This window comes from Coffea arabica, chromosome 7c (genome assembly GCF_036785885.1).
Source record: "Coffea arabica cultivar ET-39 chromosome 7c, Coffea Arabica ET-39 HiFi, whole genome shotgun sequence".
Lineage (NCBI taxonomy): Eukaryota > Viridiplantae > Streptophyta > Magnoliopsida > Gentianales > Rubiaceae > Coffea > Coffea arabica.
In genome coordinates, this window is record NC_092322.1 from 7,905,200 (window position 1) to 7,927,612 (window position 22,413).

A 22,413-nucleotide genomic window follows, 5' to 3' on the forward strand; every position below is an offset into this window, starting at 1 on the left:
TTCTGAACAGTATACACAAGCTATCCCTGTGACAACCTACACATTCTACAAACCCTTTTCTTTTCTTTTCTTTTCTTTTCTTTTCTTTGGGTGGTGGATTAAGACAAAAGTCCATGTATGGCTGCATAGAAAGTAAACATGCACCCCCATGTGACAAATTTGCTACTAATAGAATTTATCGGGTGATTTTTTTTTTTTTTGAAATAATTTATCTACGAGGATTTCTGCTTCCTAGCACTTGAATAATAAATACCTTGAGAGGTTTTGTGAGGTCCGTCCAAGTACTCATACCTACAGGTCTAGATGTTATCTCTGAACAAAGCATGGTAAGCAACTAGCTAGAATTATTGTGCGGATCGAGTACGGGTTGTTTGTTGCTGCATTTTGCTCTTTGCAAGAAAACTGGCTTAAGTTCTTCCCATTCGTTGCTTTTTCTTTTCGCTGCCAGATAAAGATGGAGCTAAATTTCCGCAACGCAATTAGCTTTACAAAAAATCAGGCCACTTTCGCTTTACTCCAGATGCCTCGAATGCTAGTACGTACCAAACAACATTCAAGATATTTGATCTGCATTATTTGATGGACAAATGGGATGTAATCACGAAAAGGAACTAAAAATAAAAATAATTGCCACGTGCTTTACATACAACCGAAACAACTTACCTTAGTAATAGTATATGCTATATACTTCGAATAAGAATACATTTCACCCTCATCAGCTATCGCATATATTTACATAGGAAAACTCACAATTTTGACAGCCCACGCTAACTCTAAGCCAATACTACAAAAAGAACCCTCAAAACGGGCTGTCTCAACCGAAAAGAACTCATTTTCCTTGTCTGATGTCATCCACCAAAATTTCAGGCTCTCATGCTGGAGAGGCAGAGGTGAAACCGAATCGATCAGGCAGTTTTGTACTGGTTAATGGAGAATAATGCTCCATCTGATGAACGAACTGTACATCATGAACCAAAGGGTTACTGGTTCTGCCCGGAGGAGATCCCGAGTAGAAGGAAAGTGAGCATCCATTACTGCACAAAGATTCTCCCTCATCCCTTGTCTGCAATTTACAGCATTGATAACGTCAAGAGGCTATTAGAGGCAAGTATGCATATAACGGCATGAATATTGTCATTGAGGACATTAACAACCATACCTTTTCGGTTGTAATCATGCTGAGGGTTCCACTTCTTCCATCAGAATTCATTTGACTGATATTGCAGAATGCAGATTAAAAACAAGAATAAGTGCAATGTCAAGTTGTCAACTAAGAAAAACTCTGATCAGTTCTAACTAACCTGTGACTGTTGCATCCTAAGGTCCTGAGAAATTCAGGAACAGAAGATCCAAGCCGGCGAGGCTTTGGACAGAGGGGAGGATTGTTGCATCCGTAGCCAAGCCTGGTCTCGGCACCTGTATCAACAACATTGCTTTTAACTGATAAGTGATGCATCTGCGTCCCTTGCAAAATGAGGAAAATCAAATCCCCGTCACAAGTGATAATGGACCGCTTTTATAACTCTTCTTAATTGTTTATAACTCGTTGAAGCCGAGAAGAAGAGGACACAAGTTTAACAATTTAAAGATTAACCACATGTTTATCATCAGAGTGAGAGAAATGCTAGTGGGATGAGTGATTCAGCGCAGCGCAGCGCAGTCACAGTGGGAGTTGGGACGGCAGATGTTATTTCTGGAAAGGGAGAAAATGCTTTGCTTGGCCGAGAATAGATGTAGGGTTGGGCTTTTGTGCTCCTCTTTTTTCTCCATTTCTTGTCTGGCCTAAAATTGATTTGGTCCACGCAATCCATGATTGAAGTTTTCTTCTACAACTCCGACGATTAGGTGTCATTTTCTAAGCTTGACTCGCGTAGGACAATATTCGAAGTGCCTGTTTTACAGGTGATGTTAGCGTGCAAAACAAACTTTGCGAGTAATCTGTTGCTCTGTAGAATGACCATCTGATCTCATGTTTTCCGATTATTTTTCAGTTTTGAGGATCGCAGAATTGAAATATACTGGGGTACCAATATTGCCAGTAATTGTTCTCTTCATGCAGAAGACTGAGATAATGACAGAAGGAATAAAAAAAAATTCTTTATAATCCGAAGCGATCACGCTATCCCTTTGGAATTTTCGTTCTTGACTAACTGTTTCCTACATCTCAACAACTAGTTCTAATGAACTCCCTAGTTCCTCCAGGCAACCTCTCGAATAATAATACCTCATGCTCTCCATATCTTCCAGACGAAAGCAACAAAAATTAACATGAACCTACAATGGTAGCTTTGGCCTCTGTCTCGCTTTTGCTTTGTTTTACGCCTGCACTCCACCAGCACTTGTTCAATCCACCTTTCAAAGTAAAATCGCGTTACCAAAAAAACTTCTACCATTTAGCAATATCTCAAAAGCACCAATGGTCACTCGTAAACCACCATAAGAGTGAATCCATCTTTAGAGACTTAATTTAAAAGAATCTCCTCCTGAACCCACGATCTAAATGCTGTTACCCACCATGTCAGATCAGATTAAAAGGCTTTACCTTTCAAAAAACCCAGTGCTTAGGTGTGATATTTTGTCCAGAAATAAAAACATATGAAGGTATACCACATCAAACATCGGCCATATTACACAACACGCATGGAAGCAGATCATGAACAGAGAAATGTATCTACAGATATACCACGACCAATATCAGCTTAATGCCAAAAAATTATATTAACAACTGGTGTTATGAGTTATAAGTATCCCATTCAAAAGTAGGCTTCGACAAAACTTCATAATCTATGGGACCATCAATGATGTTGTCAACAGTCTGTATGCCTTGCAATAAGGCTGGCTGTACACCTTCATTATCAGAGGGTAAAAGCTTATACATTACTAACAACCCGAGAGTGAATATGGCCTGCAGCTTTGTGGAATCCCCGTGAACTGAGAAGAAGAGTAGCATCGAGAGAAGAAACAAATCAACACAAAACCGCATTACAAACAAAACAGTATCCATCAACCTCCCATCATTACCAGCCGGAAAACCTCGCACCCTGTAGACAAATAGGAAGTTGTACTTGTCTACCACATATCTGTAACCAAAATATATAGCTCCCACCGGAACCACAAGGGGAGCAAAGGAGGAATATATGAGGGTTAGGGCAAAGATTGTGAGGTTGAACGCATAGTATTGTGCAAAATCAAAAGTTCGCTTAGGCATGGGTGAGGTTCTGCTAACAGGAGGGTATTCAGACATGTCTTGACCTGGTGAATCAACACCGTTCAAAGCAGAATGTTGTAAATATCCATTATTGCTTGTCATTACCCCAGCTGCAGCTTCAGAAATCAGAGGCCTCTCCAAACTTTCAATGTCATGATTTTCCAGTTCACTTTGCTCCGGAACCAGCTGGAGCATATCATTCTTTCTGAACTTCCGGAGCATCTTCTTAATTGAAGGTACTGGAGCCAGTAAATCAAAGGATATTCCCAAGAAAGTGCTTGTAATAAGAAATGCAAGTGATGAAAGGCAAGATCTTGAAAGAAAAGAGGCACTCATATATTGTTCAATCCTTTTGCAATCTTCTCCATCCAAGTAACATCGTCCCATCTTCAAAATAGCGCTCTCCAGTGATGACTCAACTAGACCCCTTAGAAGAATGAGGTTTACCAAGAAAAAGCAAACCATCTTCAAGAGCGCAGCTCTTTGCTCCCCAGACACGGTCAAATGCCGCTCAAATTTGGAAAGATAAGAAAGAACAGATGGGATCACAATATACATGCTGACAAAAATAAGTACATTGGGCAGAAACTGGAAGATTAAGGATGCAAGCCAGCTTGAACTCTGCACCCAAGCCAGCCAAGTCTCAGCATGATCCACAGCTTCTGCATTAATAATCCGTGCTGCGCTGCTAATGCCACTAAGTATAGCAAGTGGAGAACTGCAGAACAGAAGTAGCAATAACAGGCATGTGTTCACAATCACTCTACGCAATCTTAGAGACAGTTTTGATGAACCCAAGTTATTCCAATAAATATCACTTGCCAGTGGAGCCCTCTCTACCTTCCACTGGTTCCTTTGAAGTTGTAACTCTGTAATGGAAAAGAATCTTCCAAACCGTCTTCTCTTTTCATTTCGAAGATCCTGAACTGCCTTATTAGCTGCATAGACATCTTTAAACACCACAAAAGCAACACCAGCACCCCTTGCTCGGCCATCTTTATAAGCTGCCATCTCCATTTCCAAATCTGCCCTAAACTCTTGCAACTTTCTCAATCTCTCCTCATCAGAAAACCCCAGAGCGTCCATAGCCCGATACCACAAATCTACCACTCTCCTCCACAACAAACATATCTTCTCCCACAATCCCCTTCCATTCCCTGCATCCTCATATTCCTCTACCTCATCCAGAAATCCTCTTGACTCGATCCTTGCCACCAACTTTGAAATATCATCCCTAACCTTCACTAAGTCCGAAGCTAAATCATCTAATGCACACAAATCCATCGGAACAATAACTTCATACACCTTCCCTGGATACTTATGCTGAAAGTATTCCACCAATGGGGTCTTATCAAAGCCCAAAGTTGTTGGCAACCCATGTATCATTATAGTAAATATTGCACTCGAATTTGCACCAGGGTCACTAGGATTACCATGCCCATCTCGCAACCTCGTGACTTTCAATCTTTTTTCAATCTCATTCACACCATAATGCACCAAAACAACAACAATTACAACAAAAATAAGGTGAACCCAGAGCAAAGGCGAACCTTTTTCGATATGATTAATGGTGGTTTTCGAGAATTCGTCTCCCAAAGAAGCCTTTCCAGCGTAAATATTGATTGGAAGCATGACGGAGATGGCCAGCACAGCGAGGGAAAGGAGTAGGGCAGAGCTGCCACCTTCAATAAGGAGAAATTGAGCTGCATCAGCGCCACAGTGGCGGGCGATCTCTCGGCCGGTGGCGTGCCAGGCGGCGAGGAGCTTAGAAACGATGGCGGTGGGGCCGGGCATGCGGCGGTGGTCGCTTCGGAGCTTAATTAAGATGAAGATGAGGAGACACGTTAAGGCTCCGATGGCGGAAATGTTAACTAAGTATTGGATGTTCCCGTACCATGCCGTATCGTAATCAAAGTCTCCGTCGCCACCGGAGGCGGACGGTGGAAGTGATGGGACGGTGTAATTGGTCATCGTGGCGATGACCGACTGCGAATGTTCAGGCGGTGACACGGAAATTAATGGCAAGAATTCTGGGTTTCTTTAGGAATTCATGATCAAGGACTATTTTGAGAGAATTTGGATGGATCGAGTTGAGGAAGATTGGGAATTTGATCCATTTAGGATTTAGGGTTTGGGTTTTAGCATCTGTTCAATTCTCTTGGTCGAATAAGCCGCTGGGAGAGAAAGTGGTCAGCCGGAAATCTGTCTGGAGGTTTAATTACGAGGAAACCTCTGGAGATGATGAGTCTGGGGTTAGATGTCACGTCATCAATGCTGGAGTATCATACACTTGATTCGTTAACGAATCAAACCGCCTCAACCGAGTAGTACTATCTACTCGCTAGTGATGACAGTTTTTTCCCCTTTTAGTGCAACGACATTGGAATTGGGAAAGCTAACAATTAATCTTGTTTTGGATTGGCATTTTTCCTTAACAAAATTTTTACGTTTTTATGGATTCCTTTTTTCAGTCTTGTTTTATTTCACATATATTAAATCATTATAATGCAATTTCTTACAAAATTTTTTTTTTTTTAAAATGACAGTCCAAACGAGTTGATGGAATTACTTAGGAGCGTCCAAATTTATTCTTATTTTGTTATTCAGATAAAATTGCACTTAAACTTAGTTTAATGATTAGATTAGTTGACTAGTTACTCAATTTTATTTGCACATAGCATAACTCTCGACCTAATACCCTTCTAGTTAAGCTTTACAAAAAAATTAGGGGGAAAAGATGAATGTGGAAAACTTTTACTCCATACGAGAATCTTTTATGTTGTTATTCGGAAGGACCCCAACTTAGTTCATAGAAGATTTGGATCCAAAATGCTGATGGGTTGGACCTTTTGATCCGCAACTTGTCCGTGTAATCAGATGGCATAAGGGCAGACTCAGGCAGAGAGAAGGAATGACCAGACCCAGCTAAATTGATAAGCCCACTAGTCCTTTTTTTTTTTTTTTTTTTTTTTCTCGAAACGATAGTTGGTGTATTGCTTTTAAAAGATATACAATTGCGAGCAAAGACTCGAGTTAACTTTACATTTAGTGTTCTTGACGTTGAGAAAATAAGAGTTCCTCGTCTCATCTAAAGTGATGCCCAAGGCATAGTTGCTAATCTTAGAGCTCAAGTGATACTTATCATTTTTAACTAGACAAAAAGAGCACGTATGAAACAACCCTATTAGCTGGGCAATATCTTCCACCAAAGTAGTTAGGCTGAACTCTTTCATTTGATTTTCAAAGTTCAAACTATTCTTTTTCCTCCTCCATCGCAAGGTTTGAACTTTAAAACCTTTGGATAATCATTTCGAGACAATCATCTCGACAGAATCACCGTCCTCTAATTTGATAGTACCTCTTTGTTATTAGTCTTATAAAGGGACAGAGGGAAAACAAAAGGATTTAAGAGTCAAATTAAAAATTTTACCATTACCTTGCTAGCGGTCTTATAAGTTAGATTGGGTCTTAAAGACAACCTATGATACTACTTGTTGCATTTCAGACTTCATAATACAGTTTGTATCATTGGTTCCTACCACCATTCGGAGCACTCTGGGTAATTGCATAAAAATTTGATAATTTACTCTCTCTAGACTTCACCTTGCATTTTACTTTATGTTTTGGCCTTTCGTGCTTGTTATACTTTCGGATATGCAGGGCAAAAGTTTGGACACTTAAAAGTAAAATACACTGTCGCAGTAAAATGTTTCAAAAATACCTCAAAAATAGCTAATTCAAACGAAGCGTTTGTGTTTTCATTAATATACTACTACTATATTTATGCATGTATGTACAAATTAATCGTCATCAACGTGCAATCGAGCACTTAAAGCAGCCTAGTCAAGAATGTTGTTTGTGGTTTTACTCTCCAAATGTGCAAGACATTGAGGAAGATCCCATCTCATAATTATCCACAACAGTTGATGCACTAGTAATACTTATATTGAGGCTACCCCAAACTTCTGGGAAGCAAGATCTGAGGGTCATATCTATGACCAGAGGAATCGTGCAAATTTTTGTAAATGATCCTTGAAAATCCATGCGTCAAGAATTCCGGTTCTTTGAGTTTGATATTACCAGTGTCCATCTGATGATAATCACCTGGTCCCCTGGCCCTACAGTCATAGAATTCCAGATTCGTCGTTCTATTTGGACATGCAGTTCTATTTAGTTGGCCATCACCCCAACTTGCACCTCAAATTGCTACAGCAAAGGCATCGGATGGAAGAGTTTATGGACCAGACAGATTTTTAACTTCAGGAATTAAGTGATATTCTGACCAAAGAGAGGACCTAAGTGAGAATTGTGAGTTCTTGCATCATGTTCTCTAAAGACTTATGATCAGAGCACTGCATATCTGGAGTCACTCTTTTCACAACAACTTGTGCAATTCAGGGGTAGAGGATCTAATATTTTCATCTCGGAAATGCCGATATACTGCTAGAACGATGCCTTGGATACACAAATGACGTGCTTTTACATAACCATACTTCTTTTACATATTCTCCATGCATGGTAATGTCTGATGACAGTTTCAAAGTACTCAAAGCAGGAAGAATCCTCCACCTTTTCTTTTCTTTTTTTCCCCCTTATTTGTTCTGTAGCTAGATTCGGTTGGCCGGATTTTTGTCAAAGTGATTATGGATTTAAGACTGCTGACGGGAGTGCATTTCAGTATATATTCCAAAGAGGGTGCGTTGAAATTGGGCTAGTTTCAGCTCATTTATCACGTTCAACATTTGCGATGATCAATTTATCGTCTCTTTTCTTCTCTCTCAAGAAAACGAAGTCTCCTACGTTAATTAGTGATTGACTCCTTTATCACTCCAGGATCGATGTCAACATAAACAATTACTACTTGGTAAGAGGTAACGCGGGGCGGGAGTATCTAGCCGGCCTGCAAAACCCTTCACAGGCAAAGCACTTCATCAGATAACGCCGTTTGCAAAAGTTTATAAGTCCACGGTCAGAGAGAATGCGGCCAGGCTCCACACTGCTATCTGGTGGGGTGTTCCCTTTCGGGAGTCAAGATTGGTTTAAAGTCTATAAGGCCGGCGGCATTATTATTTGAACCCTATCATTTTCTTTCTGTTTTGTTTAGGTAATTCTGTCACAGGATGACTGAGATGCTCTGATTTGCTGATGGAATGAACTCGCACGGATATTAAATTACTAATCGATGTGCATGGGATGCAAGAGGAAGAAAACCAGGTACTGAACCGAAAAATCAGTCTATTAGACCGAAGATTATTCCGAATTCCATTCATGAAAGCTTCATTCATGCAGGAATTATGTCTATTTGGGGAAGCACTTACCTGTATTTCTTTATCTGGACAAATAGAAGACTTTTCTCGTACCACCTTAATATGTTATCAACATGAAAGCCCTAAATTTTTTCTCAAACTTTTCCAACCGGAAAGTCTTAACCTCCGAATTACATTTGAGTTGATTCATCATTTATTAACAGGTTTTAGCCGTGGTAGGCCAGATTGATGTGGTGATGAATCTTTCAAGTTCTTGCCAAAGTTGGTTATGGTCAAAATGTAGCCATCTATATTAGACAAGTCAATTTCTTGAGATCCTCAGTAATTCCCAATTAACCAGTGCATGTGTATTGGACTATCATTCAAATATCTAATTTATGTTTCTTATGGTCAAAACACTGTTCTAGTTTCTTATATGTTGTCAGAAGAATTGCAAAATCACCCTTTAGTGATGCATACAAAATTAGTTTCATGCTTTAGAATTGATATTAGTAAAGATCACGAATTCACGAGAGCTTTTGGTTAAGAGTCTGAGTCATGAAGAGTTGCTGTATGAAATATCTTATAAAGAACCAAAAAGAATTTAGAAGTGACAAATCAATTAGCACATCCTAGGATTCTCTCATATCACCTTAATTGTTTGCTAAGAAAAAGAAAATAGAAAAAGAAAGAGTTTTTCTAATGAGTAATTATAAGTATCATCGCTTTTGTCATCGTCATTGATCATAATATCAACCCACAAAGAGAGATTTAGTGCTCTACTTAGGTGTCGGTTAAGAAATCAAATTCTTTACCTTGCATTCTAAAAAATCCAAGCTTTGCTGAAAAGTTTGCCAATACGAGCGCAGGCACCTATCTGAGTTGGTAATAGTTTAGTTTCCTCCAAATTTTCCTTGGGCCTCTTTAGGTTCCCCACTCCCCTTAATATAGAATAGAAGTAGGTGTATAATATATTCTATCATGTCTAGAAAAAAAAATCATCATAATATCACTTCTTACATATACCAATAATTTGGCGATCAGTTTCCCTTTTCTAACCTTATAGAGTAATGATGTGGCATTATTTTTATTCAACAAAAATAATATCATTGAAATTTAAAATGTCTATATTTAGACCGTTTGATTACTAAAAATTTAATATTTAAATGAATTAAGTGGTACTAAATTTTCTAGACAAAACTTGCTCCCAAAATTAAGTGATAAGTTATTCACTTATCACTGAATATAATATGCACTCAAATGTATTAGATTTAATATTTAACAATTTAATAACTTAATGGATCAAACTTGAGATTTCAGACTTTAATTTTATCAAAAGCACCCTTAGATACTTCCTATTAAGCATGCATTAAGGTTTGAAATTTACAAGTTTCTTAATTAGAGCCTTGCTAATAATTTGATTATCCTCTATTTTGCTACACGAAGTGCCAAACCCTCCATTTTTTTTGTCTCCAAAGACGTTTTTCTTATACAAAAAAAAAAAGAGACTAAATCGGAGTATTGTGTAAAAATACATCACGGGGACGTGAAAAGCGATGATGCAAATCATTAACCGTTTCTAAAAAGATAACACACTTAAATTCGCATTCAACTTATTATGTGAATACATGTACTAACCATTATTAGTTTGAAGTTGATTAGAAGCAAGCACTTCAACACATGATAATATCAATTGTCAGCACTAATTTTCAAATGGAAACTCCCATTTTCAATTGACCAACTGAATTTTCATCGTGTTGAATTTTCAACACATGATAATATCAATAGTCCATGTATCTATTATAATTAGTAGTAAAAGGATGAATATTCTGCCAAAATTCTGAAAACCAAATCGAATGGTAGTACGTTTCTGGGGTACTATCTACTTAAGAAACCGGGGCCAGAATAATCCGAGAGTCAAATAATGTGTCAAAAAAGTGATAGTCCACATAATAAGGTTGAAAATTTGGCAGGTGAGATAAGTAGTCAGCATTGGAAAACGGGCCGGGCAACGCATCCTCGGCTGGAATCCGCGTTTGACTTGATAATTATTTGGGGGAGTACATATTTGATATTTGGCTTTAAGCGGTTAATACAGGTATTTATGGGCTGGGCTCAGCCTGTGTCGTTGGTGGTGTACTAGAAGGCTCTTTTATGAGCTGTGGTCAAGTCCAAAACTACGTAAATCATCCATGGCAGTAGCCCGAAAGGTGGAGCCACGAGCCAGCCAGGCAACTTTCCATTTTTGGAAACTATCATCTTAGTACTTCTTAATTTTACTCATATCCCATCGTACTTGGTAAAGTAATTTGTTAACACAATCGGGTAACTGGCTTCCGTATTTTTGTTCTCCTTTTTTACCCCCTTTATTTTACAGCTGTAACTAAGAGGAAAATAGATTTTTGGACGACCAGATAATATATACAGTTAATTTGGATCATTACATGGTCCAAAAAAAAACGATTATGTTTAATGGTACAATTATAGAAGGGAATAGGTAACTAGGTGAGTTTATAATTTAGGTATAGTAATCTCAAAAAACTTCTTAAAAATTTTAAATTATACATTTCAAAATATTCAAAAATTTTTTAAAAACTTCTACTGTAAGTTACAGTAAAATTTTAAACAAACACCCAAAAAACTCACCTGTCAGACGGGGCATATATTTCACTATGGGGTTTATAGGTATTTCTTAAAAAAAGAGTATAAAAACTAAAAAGAGCTCACCATTGAGGATTTTGTCTGAAATAAATTGATGAACCATGTTTCGCATGAGAAACTGGCATAACATTAGACAACACGTGTAAGTAGATTGAAATTTCATATTTTAATTTTAAGCCAGAGAGAGGCCCTGCGTTCTCCAATCCTATATCTTGGATGATATATATTTGGAGGGGTTGACTTGGATGTTGCATAAACATGTTGAGAGGTTAGTTCAGATTATCATCCTATAAAGTTAAATGAGATGTAGATTAACAGATCGGATAATTAACTATCATAGGATAATTAACTGTCATAGGAATCTTACCAAGGACATAGTAATTAATAGACACCATTTATATCGACAGCATCACAAAATGCGTAAACAAAAATAGATCAGTTTTTTTTTTTTTTTTTTTTGGGAATATTATTGGAGTTGTTTTGGAAATACACATTTACTGTAGTATGTGGAATGTGAAAAATAGTTTTTAAAAAACAGAAGCAAAAACAAGAAATCCAAACGGACCTCGTGAATTACACAAAAACATGCTTCCTTTATTATACACTTGGAATAGAAATAGCTTGCGCACAAGGAAGTGTTAAGCAAAGGTAGGCGTCCTACCAAGTTGGTGTGCATGCAAAATTTTGCAAGTAGGTTTATGACGTAAAAAGTGCAAGTTCAGGCGTGAAACAAGACGGATATGTGTCGATATCTCAAGAGGATCCAATTGTAAGTGGTAGAGTTAGAGTGTCGTTTCGCAATTCTTCGTTTTCCCAAAAGATGGGGAAAGCATACTCAAACGACGACAATAATGTTAAACTTCATTATTATAGGAGCTTAAGAAGAAAAAGATAGGAGCTTAAGGAATTTGGACTCACCTAAAGAATGCTTTTGCGCTTAACCATCATGTTTTTATGCACGACGATCATAGACAAAATCCCTTTATCATATCATTCCATTTAAGATGGACAAAAACATAACATCAGTTCGAAGGATTCGATGTCTATTAGAATTTGAGACAATCATTTCGCTCTTCTTTTTCCTTCCTCTCTAGCAGGGGAAGAAGGATGGAATTTCAAAATTAACGAAGCTAAGAAAAATTTGAATCTAAAATCTCTAAATCTCGAGATTTCAACCTTAATTACCAAATCAAGACTTTCTCAACCAAACAATAATATCCTTCTCTTCCTTTAGGTGCCATTTGCACGTCTTTAGCCGCCCTTAATTGCTAGTTTACATAGATATGAATCCATTAGCAATTTAACAAGGAGATTAAATGAAACGTCTCAATTTGTTGGGCCAAATTTTACTTTATCTTAGCTTTACTTTTTTAGTTGAAAGCATCGAGCATCTTACAATCTTTTGTTGATGTCTAGAATGATCACAAGGTTGTAGCATATACCATGATCAATTTAATTCAATAATGCATTCGGTTAGAATCCAATAAATATGCTCATTTGATTGTCATCTTATTCAAAGGTGGGATAATCACTGAAAAGCAAATAACATTAAATGTATGCAACTACATGTTAGCTGGTTTTTCCAATGTTAGCTGGTTTGGCTCCGTTTGGATTAGTTGTTTTTTGGAGTGTTTTTGAAAAATTTTGCTGTAGTAGAGTTCTTAGATTATATTTTGGGATATTTTCAGAAAATATTTTGGAATATTTAAGAGTAGAAGAGTTTATAGAATATATTTTGAGATATTTTTTAAAATTTTAAAAAAATTTAAACTAATTTTAGATTACCTTTTAGAGTATTTTTTAAAAAATTTTATTATATTTGAAAAACTAGTTTTTGAAAAACACTCAAATCCAATTCTTTATCCTTGCATATCCAATTATAGAATGTGTTATATCAATATTATATTTTCTTTTCAAATAATCTTCTGTCCAAACAGGCATAATGAACAAAAGGTTGAGTAAACATCTTGAAGTTTTCCTTGCTCATGTGGTTCCTTAGCCAGCTCAAAGCAAAGGTGAGCAAGGTGAAAATGAATGCAAATGTTCTTTGAAAAAAAGAAAAGAAAAGAAAAGAAAAGAAAGAAAGGCCAAGGTAAGAAAGTAGACAGACCCTCCTCAATCATTTAACACAAACTCTGAGAGTGGTGGCCTTTTTTTTTTTTTTTTTTTTTTCCCAAAACTTGAGAAACAACTGAATTTGATGATTTACCTTCATTTGCCAAAATTGAAAAAGAGGATAAAATGCAGTTGCCAATTGAACCTCTTATCTTAATAAATCAAGTAATCAACTTTCTCCATCAACTTCCTGAGTTTGTTTCTGTACAAGGACTGAGTTTTCCTGTCTGGGTCATCATGTGAGGAGGTGGAGCCCATGGCAACAGCCCACACAGCCATCAATTTTTTCTTTTTTGTTTTGTTGGTTTTCTTTCTTTCTTTTTTTTTTTTAACTAATGAATAGTAATATATTTTGAGGTTTTTGTCTGCTGAGTTTTTACAACACTCCAATAGGAAACAAAAACAAGACTAAGACTGCAACACTTGGCTTGGTTTGTTCAGTCAGTAATTCTACTAATAAAAACGCGCACTCTGATTGAGAAAGAAAAGTTAAACATTCCTCTCATCTCTCTCTTTCTTGTTAGTTCTTCATCATCAACTGAACCCACAGGAAATCCAAGGGAAAGAGAGAGGAAAATAATAAAGCGCTTTTGTCCAGAAGCAAATAGGAAGCTAAATTTCTGATATTTTATCTATGCAATTGTGCATATTTGTACAGAAAGGTGATTTGAGGGATCTATAGATCTAACCCTTTTACAAGCGTATGAATTGCTCTACATCTTTCAGATCTCCATCCCTTTCAGTTGGTATTGTTCAGTAGCTGACCAGGAAAGACCACAACATAGGCCTAACCAAACTGTGAGTATTCTCTCTTTATACTGTTTTAAAGTTCAAATTTTTTAAAGAAAAGGCTGTGAGCTTTTTTTGTGACTGGTTTTGTTTAATTTGCTGATACCGTTCAATTTTGTTTGTGGATGGTTTTGGGTTTTAATATGGGTTCAGTTCTCTGACCAAAACATTGTCTGCTCCGATGGACTGTATTGGGTAGATTTGACCCCTAGTTTTAGCTTCAATTGGTGGTTCTATTTCTATATTGTCTTCAAATCAAGAAGGTGCTAGGATATCGGTCGGGCTTATTTTCCTTTTTTGAGAATTAAGGAAGACGATTTTTTCGGTTTCTAAAAAGTTTTGTCCTATTGTGCTGATGTGTTTTGTCTAAATTTACCTATAAAGCCATCATGTTTAATCAATTGTATGGTCTTGGAATTAATATCAATTCGTTGTCAATTGATATGTTTGTGGGGTTATTTGGTGTTATCAATCATTTTGCAGGTGTGGCAAATACTTCTAAGAGCTTGTTAGATATTGTACTCTTTGCATCCAATTAGGATGTTGAAGAATTAGTGGTAAGCAGGGCTGAAATGAGGGATGTTATCAAGGTTGATAGAATTTCTAAAGGCCTGCTGCCGGCCCTCTTCAGACCGATGTGCACACTCAGGTTCGGACACTGCAGGCCGGCAAGATGGGCTTCTTTGGTACAAAGACACTGGACAGCACTCAATTGGTGACTTCTCAATGGCGGTTGTCCAGGCCAATAATTTGCTTGAGGATCAAAGCCAGATTGAATCAGGTTCACTGAGTTTGCTTGATTCTGGTCCCTATGGAACATTTGTTGGAGTATATGATGGTCATGGAGGGCCTGAGACATCGCGATACATCAACGATCACCTATTTCAGCATCTGAAAAGTAAGTGACCTATGTAAGAAACATAACTGGATTTGTTGATCGCATGTGTGTTTGGGTAGTAGATTATTTGGGTTAATTTTGTGAAAAAAATACTATAGCACTTTTTTGATATGATGTATGTGAGATAAAAAGATGGTTGGAAATTGTGTTGATGCAAGCAAATAAAATTTAGATGGTTGGAAAATTAATGCTTTTTGTCGTAACTTTAGCAAATTAATGCAAGCTAAATAAAATTTAGCAAATAATATTGGGTCTTGGAAAAAGATGGTTGGAAAATTAATGCTTTTTGTCCTACCTTTAGTTCCATGTGTCTTGGAACGTATGAAGCATATTTAAAGGATTCACGATTGCTTTTGTTGTGAGTGTTGACACATGTATTCTTGCTCATATGATTGCTTTTGTCATGACTTGTATTCTCAAAACAGCCTTTCAACATTGATTTTTGTTAACTTGTGCTATTTAGGGTTTGCCTCAGAGCAAAGTTCCATGTCAGTGGATGTAATTCGGAAAGCATTTCAAGCAACAGAAGAGGGATTTCTGTCAGTAGTTTCAAAAAATTGGCCAACGAAACCACAGATGGCCGCTGTTGGATCTTGTTGCCTGGTTGCTGTTATATGTGGTGGGACCCTATACGTCGCCAACCTTGGTGACTCTAGGGCAGTATTGGGGAGGGTTGTCAGGGCAACTGGAGAAGTTCTTGCCATCCAGCTATCTAATGAACATAATGCAAGCATAGAGTCTGTCAGACAGGAATTGCATGCAATGCATCCAGATGACTCTCATATAGTTGTTCTCAAGCATAATGTATGGCGTGTAAAGGGTTTGATACAGGTAAAGTCCGGGCATAAGTGGCAGTAAATGTGTGTCGTTTACCACGTTCTATTGTGGCATAGAGTGCGTATTTCATTTCTTCTCATTGCCAACCGATGTTGTCTAATACTAGAGATCACTAACTTCTCAGTGTCCTTTTCTTGAAGAGATAAATGAAGCTATAGCTGACTTGTAAAAATTTTGTTATTGTTTTGCTTAATGCATCCCAATAATAGTTTGTCTTTCTAGTTATCTCGTTTATGAGCAAGAGGAGAATTAGTTGTGCCTTTTGGATGTTTTCATCAGCTTCCTGTGTCTTTCAGGTTTCCTATAGAAAATTGTCAATAGACACAAGGCAACAGACAACATAACTCTTCTGATAGCATTACCGGTCATATATCTCTATTACAATGTCAGGCGGTAGAGATGACATTGGATCTCCTTTGGCTGCTATAGGTTTCTCATTAAAGTAAATGTATAAAAAAGGAAAAAGGAGGCTGTTTAAGTCCATAGCTCAATCAAAGTTAATGAAGGTAAATCAGCAGAGCCAACCTGAACCACTGAGCTTCATAAAAAGCTATCGCTTCTGTTTCAGATGAAACTTGTTTGAGTAGTTTCTGATTTGTATTTGCTATTTTGGCCATCAAAATTCAGCTTGTTTTGTGTAGAGCAATCAATTTGTCACTCTAAATATAGTAAGCTAGTGCCACATGGTTTCTGTGTCCAGCAATGACATTATATACATCGCATGCATGGTGAATCTTCTTAAAATAGAAGTCATGTTTGAAAAGCCTCTAAGAAGTTATGCATGGTGGATCCTATTTACCATAATTTATTAATCAAATCTTACCTAATTTTATCACATTGAATGTACCAAAGTGCTTGAATCCTCATTTTGAGAGAAAGGTCTTTGAAGAAAGAAAGAAAGGAGTAAAGGCAGAACACATACAATATGGTCTGCTTTTGAGAATCCTTAGGCATTTTCCTTTTATTTACTTGCTTCTCTGTCCATCGCAGTTCTTAACCCATCCAGACATGCTGGATGATATCCCATTTCTTGGTAATTTATTAATTTCACAATAGCAGTTTTTTTGTACAATTTTTTATCAGATGCTCAAGTTTTTTAGTGTTTTCATATTGACATACTGTTTTTTTTCTGCATGGTTTTCTCATTTTGGGCTCACAATATAGCTGCGAAATGAGAAAAAAGAAAAGAAGCAAAATTTTGTTTAGATGGAAAGTATTTGAAAGGCCTAAGTTTTAAATTTCTAATAGCTCCATTTGTCAAGAGTCCTTTTCAGGAACATGCACTTTCTAATCTCTGATGTATCTACCCTGTACTTTGTCGTTATGAAATGCATAGTAAATTGTAGCTGTCAACGTGCATTATTTTCTGGGTTGTACATTATGATTCCCTACAAGTTGTGCTTTTCCTAACTGTCAAAATTTAATTATTGTAGGTTTCAAGATCAATTGGTGATGTGTATCTTAAAAGGGCGGAATTCAATAGGGAGCCCTTATATGCTAAGTTTCGTCTCCGAGAACCTTTCAAAAGGCCTATATTAAGCTCTGAACCAGCAATAACTGTTCATGAACTCCAGCCACATGATCAGTTTCTCATATTTGCTTCTGATGGTCTCTGGGAACACCTAAGCAATCAGGAGGCAGTGGATATAGTGCAAAATCATCCTCGCAGCGTAAGATCTTGAGCCTACATGTCTATCTAGCATATATGTTTTTATTTCCCTCAAAAACTGGACTAATTTCTCATCTACAATAGGAAATCAAATGAGTCTTGAATATTTAGTTTGAAGTTGTGTTTCCCCATTGCAGTAAGATTTTGACATTTAAAGGTTCTTGGTCCAAAATTGCGGATTCTATAGATTACAAAAGAAGATCAGTTTGTTTACCTATGTACTCATTTGCGTTGTTCTTTCTTGTGTGCAATTTAAAAATTCTGGCTCCGATTGGATTCCTCATTTTTTGAAAAACAAGTTTTTCATATACAATGCTACAGTAATACACAAATAAAAACAACTCCAAAAACACCTCACATCCATACAATATATCAAAAACAACTCCAAATATATAAAAAAAAAAAAAAAAATCTACACCATTTTCTTCTTCCATCTATCACCATCACCTACCACCACCACCTTCCCCCCTCTCCTCTTTCCTCTCCCTCTCTCTTCCTCCTCTCTTACTGTTCCCTTCCCCTTTCTCGCCAAACCCCACTACTCCCCTTCCCCCCCCTCCCAAAAATCTGGCCTCGATCCGGGTGAGGCATGGCTGGAAAAGGGAAGAGAAGGGGAAGGAAGGAGGGGAGGAAAAAAACGAAGGAAGAAGATGGGAGGAGGGGAGGAGGAGGAAGAAAGAGAGGGAGGAGGAAGAGGGGAAGAAAGAGAGGGAGAAGAAGGGAAAGGGTGGTGGGTGGTGATGGTAATTTTTAAAAAATACCAAAAAATTTTTTAAACTTTAAAAATACTCCAAAATATATCCCAAAAACACCTTCAAAAACATCTACAGTAAAAAATTTTTCATATACAATGTTATAGTAAAATATTTCAAAAACACTCTTGTAATGCATGGTCTTGTGACTTTGGTGCTTGATTATCATAACCTTGTTATGTCCAATCCATTGTTCTGTATCATAAGTTTGACCTCCAACCTGTGTTTTTAAACTTAGACCGGACAGGGCGGTTGAACCGGGAACCGACCAAGTGTCCGGTCCGAGTTACTCTAAAAAATCGGGTGTATAAAAACTCAGTCAAAAACCGGATTGGACCGGCAAACCGGATGAACTGGTTTGATGTCAAGGGTTTTTTTTTTTTGAAAAGGTCAACATTTTCAATATTATGTTTTGGCCCCTAGGTTGTTAAAAATTATGAATATATCTCAAATATTTCTTACTTTATAATTGTTGTTCTAAAGTTTGGTGTTATTTTTTAATCAAATCCATTATTTTAATTCTAAACTTGTTAATGTTCATTTAATAATATAAATTGCTACTTGATCATTCTAATTTCTTTGTATTTTCTTATTAAATATATTTGAAACATCAAATATATATGAATATATATTTATTAATATTAACATACTCTTAAGGATTTTATATATAATATTTTAATTTTTAAATAATTTTTATTTTTGACATCATCCGATTCAACCCCGATCGAACGCGGTCGAATCCATTGACTCCTAAGCTCAACCGAGTCGATGGCCGGTCCGACTCTGAAAACATAGCCTCCAACAGCCTCAGAATGCATTTTTAAACCAAAAAGCTTCTCAGCCAGTGCATGTAAATGCATTTTTTTCTGCCTGTTTTGGTTCTATTTGATTATATTTATTGCTGCATAAGAAAGCAAGTTTCGCATTTTGTATCAGGGGTCCCAAAACCTTAGGGTGTGCATTGTGGGTAAGGGCAGAGGTGGGGTGTTTAATTCTTGGTTAATCCTTGAGAGCAAGTCGAATCCCAGTTTGGTAAGGATGGATGCGTTTAGTGAACCCTACAGTTCCCAGCTGCTGGTTTTCAACTGGAAATTGAAAACAGAAAAGCAAATGAGTAAATTCATATTTATTGACCTCCAGCTTGTTTAATTATCAGAGAGGATTTTTTGTACTTGAAAAGTTTAATAGATAGATTTGCAAACATTTCAAAGCTTGTTGAGTGTCTTATTATTTATTATAAAATTGTCATTTTTTTTTGGGAGGGGAGGGGTTGGATAGAAGCTTAGAGACGTGGGAGTGTCGAAATGGGAATCCGTTGCTATTGGTTGAGATCCATGGTCTGCATGAACTCTCTGAACCTGAGCCTTGGGATAAGAGAGTTGTATGAAAAGCGTGAGATTGTGTCTATCAACTGATTTTTCATTCATGCAGGGTATTGCTCGGAAGCTGGTAAAGGCTGCATTGCAAGAAGCAGCCAAGAAAAGAGAAATGAGGTACTCTGACCTGAAGAAGATAGATCGTGGAGTTCGACGGCATTTTCATGATGACATTACGGTCATAGTTGTTTTCCTAGATTCGAATCTTGTCAGTAGAGCCAGCACTTTGAGAGGCCCCACGTTGTCCCTAAGAGGTGGTGGTATCAACGTGCCAGCGAAAGCTTTGGCTCCAACACAACTCGGTAGTGCATGAAATCTACATCTGTTGTATACTCTGCTGTGTCCTTCTGGAACTTCGCGTGACCATCTTATGGTAGATGAAGGGAGACTGGAGAAGGTGCGGCACTAATTTAATTTTTACCCCCGTGTAAAATTGTAACGTTGACTTGGAACTGGTGTTTTGTTTAGTTTATGATCAGTAAAAAAGAGAGAAAGGATAAGGAAGTAAAGGAGACCTTGAAAGTTACTGTAGAGATTCTTTCTTGAGGATTATCGTTCCAGCTTATATTCATTTTCCTTCCCTTGCCCGCCTCTTTTTTGAAGTGTATCATGTAAATGGTGTAAAACTGAATCCTCTTGAAATCAAAAGATTGTTTGTCAACAGCTTGTGATGCATCATCTCAGATGACAAAGTTATGGTTACTGTAGCCTTAGGGGACTACAACTGCATGTACCTCGTAATACATAATGCTGGGCGAGATAAATTCGGCTTTCAGGCGTGGAGAATGGATTTTACATCTAGAGAGGATTTGGTCCTTTTGGAATGATGAGTGCAGGTTTATGACCAAGTTAAACGATGAGCGGCGAAGAATATGACAGGCTGATCCCCTAGAGATATCAGTTCGGGCGGTACGGTAAGCAGACGGATGCCGCCCAGCTTTAGGTTTTCATCTTTGTTATTCTTCCTCTTTCACCAGAATCTAGTCAATTATAATAACTTAGACCCTTGAACGAATATACAAGTAAGTACATGTGTTCTGATTAATTGGTGATCTTTGGGTAGATAGGGTAAAGCAACAAGGATAAGGTATTCAAGCATGGTTAGCCATCTCAGCCGAGTCCGACAAGATTCAGTCGAGTCATCATTGAAACAGAGGAATTGTTATGATATCGATCTCTAAATCACAAATAAATCTCGCGGTGGCTAGCTCTGATTTGGTCGATATTGGCTAAGTCAAAACTGAAATCGGCCTAAATCTCTGAGTCCACTGGGGAATCATCAAACAAAGGCAGACAAAAATTTGCAGAAACAGAGTTATGCAACAAATTGGTGCTGCTCCAATGGTTCACAACAACAATTGCTTTTCATCATATCTCTATTGTTTTACCTCTTTTTTTTTTTTTTAGCTTTTATTGGAAAATTGAACGCCTAATAATTGCAACCAAACAAGCAAATTGAAAGGTTATGCACTTATCCTTTTAGAAGTCAAGCCCATCTCCATTTTTCCTAACAATAGCCAACAATCATGTGTGTGTTGAATCCCATCTCCGCCAAGTCTTGCCTTTGCCTTCGTTTTTATTAGAAAAGAAAATAGTTTTTCAGGAAAATTTAATCCATTAGTAACAGGGAAGGGAAAGGAAGGAAAGGGAGGGAAAGCCTCAAGATTTGGTAGCCGATACAACATGATGGTCGCGACCAGTGATGCTACTATGACAACAAGTCAATCAAAGGTGAAGGAGTTAGGAAGCTTTGGGGTTAAAGGCTTAAATAGGTGCTAATGTGATAATTAAGGGAAATATGGGTTTTTTAACTTTCAAATTTAGGGCAAATTATCCAATTGGCCCTTGAACTTTTTGTCTGGGAAAAAGAAGTCCCTCATTTATTTTTTGACTGATTTTAAGCTCTTGAACTTATAAAATTGAGTACCCGTGACCCTTTTAACCAGTTTATCCGGTTTTGCAATCAGAAGGCCAATTCACACGAATGAATGTCTGTGTGCTTCTTCAAAGGACATTTTTGTCTGCATTTTCTAAGTAAAAAGGGAACAACTCCTCCTAGTTTGTTATCCCAATGAAGCAGATGGGTACTTACTTCACTCGACTAGCTTCTTAAATCTCAGTGTGGGTGTGGGTGTGTGTGTGTGTCTCAATCATGGAAGCATACAAACTGTAGCGTGTTCGTATTTACCAGAACAAGGGGACCGACAACATAAGAAAAACTAGCCAAGATAGAAGAGCGAGTTCATGGAAAAGGAATAGAATCGTTTTTGCTACATACTTCTTGTACGTATTTCAGTTTAAGGTTTTGAGGAGAGGTGCGGCTTCTTTCACAGTGGTAAAATGCAGAAATAATACTCGGTCCAAGAAAAAGAGGAAGAGTGGTTAAATTTCTAATTCCAGCATCCATCTCTGGGGAAATCAAATTAATTTCAACTCTGAGTAAAGATGGCGGATACTACTAGTAATTAATGGGGAAGTTGCACGGGAACAACCTCGGATCCGTGGTGTTCGACCACCCGATTCCCAGCGGAGAGCGTCAATTTAAGAATTGGTCACCTCATTCCGCTGTATTATACTGGACACAGTTCAGTGCGGGACATGGCAGTATCATAAGCTCAACAACATTGGCAAATTAACCATCCAAGAGCCCAAGCCGGAGCCCGACATTGATCTCACTGCAGTCACAACACTAAGATCTGAGTTGAGTAAAGGTAGTATTAACAGTGGGACTAAGTATCCAACAAACACACCGCCCTCCGGATCCAACAAGTTATCAGACCTTCTGAAGCTATCGGAAAAAGAAAAACGAACCGGACGAGGAGGAGGCGGAGGCGGTGAAGAGGAATGTGGAGGCACTGGAGG

At 37.6% G+C, this 22,413-nt stretch overlaps 3 protein-coding genes across 4 annotated transcripts; 1 reads left to right on the top strand and 2 right to left on the bottom strand.

Annotated features, from left to right (window-relative positions):
• Positions 1–638: 638 nt before the first annotated feature.
• LOC113699364 (uncharacterized) lies at positions 639–1,581 on the bottom strand. The gene is made up of 3 exons (XM_027219689.2): positions 1,302–1,581; positions 1,160–1,214; positions 639–1,063 (listed from the first exon to the last, which is right to left on the bottom strand). The coding sequence occupies exons 1-3, from the start codon at positions 1,454–1,456 to the stop codon at positions 872–874; spliced, it is 402 nt and encodes a 133-aa protein (XP_027075490.1). The 5' UTR covers positions 1,457–1,581; the 3' UTR covers positions 639–871.
• Positions 1,582–2,694: 1,113 nt separating this feature from the next.
• On the bottom strand, positions 2,695–5,583 carry LOC113699363 (CSC1-like protein At4g35870). The gene has a single exon (XM_027219688.2). It carries the CDS (start codon positions 5,177–5,179, stop codon positions 2,732–2,734), a length of 2,448 nt encoding a protein of 815 aa, XP_027075489.2. The 5' UTR covers positions 5,180–5,583; the 3' UTR covers positions 2,695–2,731.
• Positions 5,584–13,618: 8,035 nt separating this feature from the next.
• LOC113698830 (probable protein phosphatase 2C 46) lies at positions 13,619–20,214 on the top strand. 2 transcript variants are annotated; one of them, XM_027218775.2, is made up of 5 exons: positions 13,619–14,028; positions 14,503–14,917; positions 15,381–15,748; positions 17,188–17,424; positions 19,607–20,214. In XM_027218775.2, exons 2-5 carry the CDS (start codon positions 14,599–14,601, stop codon positions 19,862–19,864), a joined length of 1,182 nt encoding a protein of 393 aa, XP_027074576.1. In that variant the 5' UTR covers positions 13,619–14,028; positions 14,503–14,598; the 3' UTR covers positions 19,865–20,214. The 2 variants fall into 2 exon arrangements, with proteins under 2 accessions (XP_027074576.1, XP_027074577.1); XM_027218776.2 differs by having other exon boundaries at positions 13,674–14,028; positions 15,393–15,748.
• The last annotated feature ends 2,199 nt before the right edge of the window (positions 20,215–22,413 follow it).

Excerpts from the sequence above, each read along its gene's own strand:
- LOC113699364 (XM_027219689.2), bottom strand. The coding sequence starts at position 1,456 with ATGCATCACTTATCAGTTAAAAGCAATGTTGTTGATACAGGTGCCGAG. Across the intron at positions 1,215-1,301 it reads TTAGGATGCAACAGTCACAG|TCAAATGAATTCTGATGGAA; the intron begins GTTAGTTAGAAC and ends CTGCAATATCAG. Across the intron at positions 1,064-1,159 it reads GCATGATTACAACCGAAAAG|ACAAGGGATGAGGGAGAATC; the intron begins GTATGGTTGTTA and ends TGTAAATTGCAG.
- LOC113699363 (XM_027219688.2), bottom strand. The coding sequence starts at position 5,179 with ATGACCAATTACACCGTCCCATCACTTCCACCGTCCGCCTCCGGTGGC.
- LOC113698830 (XM_027218775.2), top strand. The coding sequence starts at position 14,599 with ATGTTATCAAGGTTGATAGAATTTCTAAAGGCCTGCTGCCGGCCCTCT. Across the intron at positions 14,918-15,380 it reads CCTATTTCAGCATCTGAAAA|GGTTTGCCTCAGAGCAAAGT; the intron begins GTAAGTGACCTA and ends TGTGCTATTTAG. Across the intron at positions 15,749-17,187 it reads GTGTAAAGGGTTTGATACAG|GTTTCAAGATCAATTGGTGA; the intron begins GTAAAGTCCGGG and ends TAATTATTGTAG.